The sequence below is a fragment of the Olea europaea genome, unplaced genomic scaffold (genome assembly GCF_002742605.1).
Source record: "Olea europaea var. sylvestris unplaced genomic scaffold, O_europaea_v1 scaffold1331, whole genome shotgun sequence".
Classification (NCBI taxonomy): Eukaryota; Viridiplantae; Streptophyta; class Magnoliopsida; order Lamiales; family Oleaceae; genus Olea; species Olea europaea.
The window spans coordinates 120862-129585 of record NW_019230793.1 but is presented as its reverse complement, the minus strand read 5'-3'; the positions used below and the strand labels follow the sequence as shown (position 1 = coordinate 129585).

The 8724-nt window shown below is 33.7% G+C and overlaps 1 protein-coding gene across 1 annotated transcript; it reads right to left on the bottom strand.

The window, feature by feature from the left end:
• Positions 1-4216: 4216 nt before the first annotated feature.
• On the bottom strand, positions 4217-5991 carry LOC111375062 (probable disease resistance protein At5g47260). The gene is made up of 3 exons (XM_022997849.1): positions 5530-5991; positions 4349-4892; positions 4217-4233 (listed from the first exon to the last, which is right to left on the bottom strand). Exons 1-3 carry the CDS (start codon positions 5989-5991, stop codon positions 4217-4219), a joined length of 1023 nt encoding a protein of 340 aa, XP_022853617.1.
• Between the last annotated feature and the right edge of the window lie 2733 nt (positions 5992-8724).

The window sequence follows — 8724 nt, the reverse complement described above, 5'->3', positions numbered from 1 at the left end:
AAATAACTGGTTTCATCTTTAGTATAAGCAGCATAAATAAAATTTTGGGATAACTAAAAAATCTTTATGATACAAATTACTCCAGACAACTGACAGAACAAACATCTTAGAACTAAATCCTGGATTGAAAAGCCAATACATTGCTTCAACCACACCAATTTTGCAAACCTTAGGCTTCTAGGTTCATACCGTCAGGCAAAATTGAATCGACCAGTAGACACAATGACATCTTCCACTCCCAACTACAAGCCCAGAATAGCAATTATGCAATTGGGAAGTTGCCTCAAGCTATCTACGTGAATCATCCATCCATCCAAACACCAAAAACCATTGCCCGTAAATTTTCTGGCTACACCTTCTTCCAGTAGCATTAAATTTAGTTGTTTCTCCTATATCATATGTACCAAACATACCGCTAATATTATAAGGCTAGCTAACAAATTATATGTAAATCCAAATAAAACAGTGATAAACTAATCTTACTAACATAATGACATCAAGCGTCAGTGTTGGGTATTTCTTGATGATAAAGAACTCTAACTGAAAACAATAAATCAAAGTACTCAAATGATAAAACGAAAAACAAGACAAAACAATGAAATTTGTTGACCCAGTTTAGCTAAACGCGGCCTAGTTTGGGGCTCAGAAACTGAACCTGTTTGACTATGCAAATCGCCGTTCAAGAGAACCAAAGTTATATCAAACCACTCAGAATACACAAATTTCGATCAACAGATCTACAAAACCGAACACAAATCCTTCCACAACACTTAGCCCCAATTCCACAGTTTACACAAACCCACCAACAGCCAAAAAGCCAACCCACAAATTACTATAGCAAGGCTGTTATTCAAGGCCTAGTGTAAAAATACAATTACACAAGAAGAATTTAACCAAAGAGAAAAAAGAGATGAAAAATCTCTCCAAGAAGAAGGCTTCAGAGAGAGAAACCAAAACAAGAAAAATGAATTTGAAAACCAACCGTCCAAGTCTCTCTCCCAAGTCAAGTCATTTATCCAATAACCAAGAATCAATCCTAGCCTTTCATTCCATCAGATCATCTCAACTGTCCAAAAGAAGTACAATTTTTGGCACAAGAGACCATTTTGGGAGCTGCCATGTAAGGGCCTCCTCAACCCAAATATCAACTGAGTCAAATTTCAAAAATAGCACTGTTATAAAGTGTTTGAAAAACACACTCTTTTCAGTCAAAATTTTTTTTTTTATATACTTCAAATAATAGAAAGAATGCTTATCACATGAATTCAAATAATTGAAACAATTTGTTAAATAAATTTTTTTCTAGAAGCTCCTCAGTAGATAATGAAAGAGATCATCAGAGGGAAGGAGTAGTCATTATTAATTTGGCAACTATTCATACATTAGTGAATAAATTTGCATTTGTTCTGCTATAAAAATTGTGCTTCAATTGCTCATGGCTGAAAGCACAACAAACAGAGCATTTTAAGTTTTCCGATTATTCATACATCGGTGATTAATGTACAAGCAGTTATACTATGTTTTTTTTCAACTAGATGTTGGTAATAACTTTAAAAAGAGAGAATATTTCTCTATATCTTCAATAGAAGTATACAACTCTATAGATATTTACAGAGATTTGTCTATACATGGTAAACTTAGCTAATCATGGAAAATAAATTAAACAATTAGAGTCTCTAAATATTAGGAAAGAGAGCTACAAATCTTGATTTACTAAATCAACATCCAAAATCTTTTCCTTCTGATATTCCCACTCAAATTTATGATAGTTGTCAACAAGCACAAATTTGCTCACAAGATATGCATGGCGTGCAGAAGTCATTGCCTTAGTAAATAGATTAGCATTCGGATCGTGAGAGACATGAACAAGATGAAGAATTTTATCATGAACTAATTCACGAATATAATGGCAATCAACTTCAATATGTTTAGTCCATTCATGGTGTATTGAATTGGTGGCAATACTAATAGCACTTGTTCCGTGTAATAAAAACAAAATTCATGTTTTGAGTGCATTTGGGACTGTAGCATGTTTTGTGTGCTTGAGAGTTACTTTTTCTTTTGTTAGTTAAAAAACTCCTTGTTTAGCAAAGTAAGTCACTACGTCTGAATTGCTTTTTGGAGTATTTTTAACCATAGTTATCATATCCGACCCCGATCATTGACCTGGACAAATCATCTGGTCATTGGATAGTGGTTCAACTAGTGGGTCATTGCAAGGTCGAATTTTAGTTAAATTCTTTTCTTTCTAAACCGAAGATTAAAATTGAACATATATAATTCTGTTAAATTTATAATTAATACTCCATCAATTGTCATAGTGATCGGGCTTCCCATAATTCTCAAGGTGGGCAAAGGTTTGAATCCTCCCAACTACAAATTTGATATTAAATTTTGCTTTCAACCTATTTGGTAACTAACCGGTTCAATCCAAACCGGATCTAGTTCAAGACAAACCAATCTGGTTCGAAAGGTTCTTGATCTGTTCAATTGATAACGAACAAATTAATGCAAACTGGATCAGGGTTCTCGAGCCGGCCGATTCGATCCGATTTTAATAACTATGATTTCAACATACCTGATTGTCGTGTTGCTTTGCATTGTATAGACTTCTATGACATGACATAATGTACATGTTTCTCTCCAGTTTATGCATTGGTAGTCTTTTATAGAAAACATATTCTGCTATATGTGATCACTTATATTTTGTTTTCAAATAATTAGACAAAAAAGGCTTTCATAACACCATTATGAAGGGAAATAATTGGTCCGGTTTCATAATGAGAATGGGAAGAAGAATGACCAAGATAAATAAATTTTTTTAGGATACAAATTACTACTAACAATTAATAGAACATAAATCTTCGTACCAATAAGTCGCTTCAACTGCACGACTTTCGCACACCTTCGGCTTCAGGTTTTTGATATAGTGTAAAATAATCTAGGTATGATCCAACTAACACTTGGAGGAAAAAATCTCAATAAGGACAATAGAATCTTATCAACATAAAATGTCCGACTTTATGTACCAATTGTGAATGATATATTTTGATCACATCACAAATTGTCTTTCACTATACTTGAACCATTAAGTATACAATTTGTGACATCCTATATGATCATGGAACTTTATATAAATTTTTTTTCAAATTAGAACATACGAATAATTGAATAATAGTTCATAATATTGTTTTACAAAATACTACTCGAAGTGCATCAAACTAACAACAATGGCCTTGTTGAAATTGGCTGAGGCTGTGATGCGCAACGAAGCTCTAACGCTTGGATCTAAAGATTATTTAGCAATGAGGTTAGCAAATGGATCCCAGTGGTTTCCATCCCTGCCATGACTTTGACAGTAATTGTCAAGGGTAGAGGCTTTTGGTGGCAGTATCGGAGGCCATTGCTGAAAGCTTAACTTTCCTTGATTATTGGAGATTCAAATTTTCCCAGCCGTAATCACTGCTCCTCTTTCCTATTTTTTATTAGGCTCAATTATAGCTTTGTTTCAGCGACAAGATAAGAATGGAGCCACGATGTTGTTTGCTCAACATTCTCCTTGATTTTTGTAGATCTATTGACAATATATCTCTACATTTGCCCCGTTTCTCTTTTTCAATTTGTAGCGCTAGAAATTGTTTGTCATGGTTTGTAATTTTTTCTGTTTATCTTCAGATCTATTTTTTTCAGCTACTTTCATGACCAAAATCACCATTTTTTGGAAAACTTTTTCTAGATTTATCCATGATTTTTTAGAAATTCTTTCGATCGGCTTTTCTCACATGATTTTTCTCGTGGTTGCCTTAGTTCTAGATTCACACAAACGACGTTAACTTGTTGATGGTAAAATATTGACCAAAAAATTCCTTTCATCTAACCAGAGTTTCTCCTCCTAAACTCTTTAATCTCATGCTCGAACAAGAGTAGGAGGAGAAAATGTCTATAAGAATCATCCGTCCATCCAGCTCTGCAACTTCTTCCGTTAGCATTGAACTTAGTAGTTTCTTTGAAATTATATATATATTCATTCTGTAACAACATTCTTCTTCAATTGTTCATTTCAGAAAATGAAAGGAATAGAGCATATTAATTTTCCAATTATTCATATATTAATGAATAATCTACAAACAATTATAGCACATATATTCAACTATACGTTGGAAGTATACACCTGCATCCTCAAAATATTGGAGGTATCAACAAATTTATTGTCCTCTCATATCTGTATTGAACCTGAGTAACAGAGAATGTTAATTTATCAATTATTCATACATTAATTTATATTGTGCATCATAGTGTATATAACAACAAAGATATTGTAAATTGGGAATCAAGAAAACATACATACCTTCGGCATCCAAGAAATTTGAAATATCAACATATTTTTCTCCTTCTATCTGTACTTTATCAAGCTTTGGTGCACTTAGTTGTTGTCTTGAACTCAATTTTGTCATCGCAGGGCAATGTATTATTAGCAAATGCTCTAGTGAAGGGAACAGAAGTTCATAGTTCTGAGAGAAAATCGTTTTGAATCTATTAAGATGATAAAGTCTTAGATCGATCAATTTAGGAAACACAATTCTGCTTGTCATTCCTTCTTCTACAATTTCAATGTTTGAAGTGTCGTCTTCTTCTTGTCTTCCAATAATCTCTTCAATTGCTTCACATCTCCAAACTCGAAGAAAATTTAGAGCCACAAGTTTATTGGAAATTAAAGGTGAGAATAAGTATCTTAAGTTGTCACAATTTGCAACTCGAAGTTCTGTCAAATTCTCAAAGATACAAATATCTTTAGGAAAGATCCTTGTGATATGCACTAATTTGGGTAAACTTCTCATGTCCAATGACGTTAGTTGATTAAGTGTCAAAAGCTCCAAGTTAGGCTGTGTAACCTGGAAGAAATTTACTTAATCCTGTCAGATAAAATTATATAAACATAAAACTTCATAAGTTTGAATATCACCTTTAACTCTATAGAATTAATTAAGATTTGATAATTTAAATTGCCAAATTACACCTTCATTTATCTCTTTCTTCAAATGATTTTAGAATTACAACATCTTGTAAAAGTAAATTAAAACCAAACTATTGTGTAGTGCTCTTTTGGAAGGGCAAAATATATATCCCTTTTAAAAAATGTAAAGATCAACCCAAGTTTGATGACGTTTTTGAAATGTGGATGCTGAGAGGCCATCTTTATTTTTTAAAAATATTCTCAAGAAAATAAAAGATTCCCAGGGCCATAATGGGTTCTATGTTTCACTAGTTTGTTTTACAGTAACCATTTATTACATGTAACAAACCAAGCAACTGTGTGTGGTGATAAATAAAACTATTTTTTGGCACTGAGGTTAGAATCATAAACAAATGAAATGCAAAGTTTGGGACCATTTGCATCAATTACAATGCCTTAACAATTAGGAAATTTCAAAGGTTATAAGATTTGTGTTATGAATTAATAGAAATGGAGAATGCTGCCCCATGCGCACTCAACCCCACACACACACCCACAAAAGGAAAAATGTATACCTGTTTGAACATTGGTTGGGACATCTTGTTTGATTCCGATCTCAAGCTCTCAAAATTTCTTAAATTATGAAGGATAATTTCTTGTAGTTTTGGGAATTCAAGCATCTGGGTATCTTCATTTTGTTCTGTATTCATTGAAACAATTTCCTCTAACATCTCACAGTCACAATTACGTAAACATTGAAGATTCACCATGCATAATGCAATTGACTCCACAAATAGGCTTTTAACGGAGGGACACTTTACAATAACAAGAATCATAAAATTGTGTAGTGATGGAGGTTTGATGACACCACTCCCCAAATGTTTAATTCTTGGTATGCCAAGTAGATACATCTCTTGTAATCTATCAAAGGCCCCTCTTTGAAAATTTCCATTCAGATACTCAAAGTCATCTTCATCTACCATATTCTTCCTCTCCATCACTTGTAGAGAATGATCATCAAGATTATTTGTGTCCATTTCTATAGAAAGATGGTCGGTTACCTTATTAATGAGCTAATTGCAGGTAGTGAAAGCATACTCAGGTCAATTATACCGCTCATATCCAATCTCCTTCCGAAATAATAATTTTTTAAGATGGTTTTACTGGCATGCTCTAAGTCAGCTAATACGATATGAAATCTTTCTAGCTTCTCAATGCACAAGACATGCAATATTTGCAACAAAAAAGCAGGATCATGTGTTGATATTTGGAAAGTATTAAGACCAGTCAATAAACTTATCTCCTTAATAATGTACCTTCGTGTTCACAGAATATTTCTTTCAATTTTAAAACCCACCGCAAGTGTACGATTCATTAACAAATAGTAAAATGGATTATGAGTCCAAGTATCGTTCCCACGAGGATTGAATTAGCTCTAATTAGACTAATGTGACCTTAACCGAATCTAATTGAATGAAAATTTGGTTTAAATGTGAAAATCCCTAATTGTGGGAGAAATCCCCAATTTGAAACCCTAATTTCTAAAGAAAACCCTAATTTCGAAATTGGAAGCCCTAATTTCGAAATTTCACTAATTGAATGACTCAAAAACTCAATTAAAATGTAAATACGCAATTTTGGAAGTTAATGTATAGAAATAAATTGAAATGCAATCATTAGGATCTCGAATCCCCAATTGACTATTAAAAACCCTAATTTCACAAATTCAACGAATCGATGGAAAAATGACAATTCAATGTTCCTAAACCTATCCAATATACTCTCTCGATATATATTGAATCTACTCTTGCACACCACCAGCCTATATTTCTATGGATGATGCAAATATACAAGAACGCATGAATTTTTATGAACACCTTATGAATTGCACAAAGCATAGGGGTATATTTCTATCCCCTATCGAACCCTATGTTAATTTATATTATATCGAATCTATTCTCCTTCTTTCGAATGCAAAGAATAAATCATCTAAACTCACATAACATATGGCCAATAATTATGGAAGCAATCAAATCATATAAATCAAACAATTGTCCAACCGAAACTTTATATTGAATTTATGAAATAAAGGAAATTAAATAATCAAAGGTTCATCGATTTCCTAATGAATAAAAACCCTAGCCTATNNNNTTCAATTTGATGATTTTGGGTATTTATATCGCGTCAAAATCAAGTAGGAAAAGAGTTTCAACGAAAACAAAAAACTGCAACGGAGGCCCCCGAAGTATCACTATGCGACCGCATAGAAGGTTTCTATGCGGTCGCATAGACCAATAAATTTCCCCCCAAAATTTCCTGCAACCATCTATGCGACCGCATAGATGGTTACACTATGCGGTCGCATAGACTAACCAACTATGAAGTCTCTACATTTTGGTCCCTGAACTTTCCTTGTTGCTTCTCTTGACTTCTTTCTTCGATTTCTTCATCTTTTCAACAAATGTTACCTCCAATTGATGATTGACACCATCGAATCTCTTGCCACTCATTCGGCTCATCTTTTGAGTATTTGCGCTTTAGTCCTCCAACTTTTAACTGTCTTCATTTCAGTCCCTCTTCGATTCTTTCTTCCTCCACTTGTTTTGCTTTGCCCTTGCGCTCATACTCAGCATGTTTTTACTCTCGTTTTGCATTTAGCTCAACTTCTCAATATTTGCACTTTTGGTCCTCGAACTATCAATTTGTTGCGTTTTGGTCCTTCTTCGGCTCTTTTCTCCTGAATTCCACAATTTCCATTGAATTACCTACAATGCATGAATTTAACTAGATTAAGTCACAATTCAACCATTTTATCCATGTTTAAGTCATGATTGTGAACCAAATCAATGTGTAAAAACATATTTATCAAATCCCCCAAACTTAAACTATTGTTTGTCCTCAAACAATGCAGTGACTCAATGCTAAACAAACATGGCTTAATAGCTTGCCGTGTCTCAGGATTGAAACTTAGCATTAACAATAAAACGATATCAAGAGTGCGAGAATAAAATTAACCTTCACTCATCAAATGCAATACTCAACGTGTGTGTGTGAACTCATGCCAACATATCAAGCTTATGAATGGTTTATTCCCGACCCATAGTGGTCAAATTTATCCTTGCATCACTCGAGAGATACACAACCCCCCAAACTTATTCTTTTCACTCTATTATCTCGGGGTGTGTTCTAAGATTGGGAGTTTAACAACTATAATCCTTACCCTCTCTTAGTTTAGATAGATTTTACCCTTATAAGTACACATATCAATAAGTAGAGACTCTCTTTAATTTAATTGTTTCAACCTTTAGGCTCAAACTAAGCTACTTACCTCGCATCAAGGTTAAAGTTATATCAACCAAATGTCCAACAAGGGCCCTTTTTTTCTCATCTTCTCATTTGCTTTCTATATAACCCGTGTAACGAGTTTTAGGCGATGACTCCCAAACCAGTTGGTCTTAGGGCACCAGGTTTTAAACCCTTGCAGCCTTATTCACCCGAGTTATAAAGGCTCGATAAGATGAATTTTTGTCAACTTCTCATTTTTCTTGCTTTCTATATGACCTCTGTAACGAGCTTTAAGCCGATAATTCCCAAACCAGTTGGTTTTAGGATATCGGGTTTTAAATCCTAACAGACTTACTTGCTCGAGTCATAAAGGCTTTTGAGAGAAGTGATGATTTTTCCATGTTTATTTTATGCCCTTTACTTGTTTTTCTAGACATTTGATCTCAACAACTGTCCTCAACTTAAAGCTTTCACCTATTTCTCAC

Bases quoted from the DNA above. Each gene is read 5' to 3' on its own strand.
- LOC111375062 (XM_022997849.1), bottom strand. From the start codon at position 5,991: ATGGACACAAATAATCTTGATGATCATTCTCTACAAGTGATGGAGAGG. The intron at 4,893-5,529 runs GTATACATTTTT...AATTTCTTCCAG, and splicing joins CCCAACCAATGTTCAAACAG to GTTACACAGCCTAACTTGGA.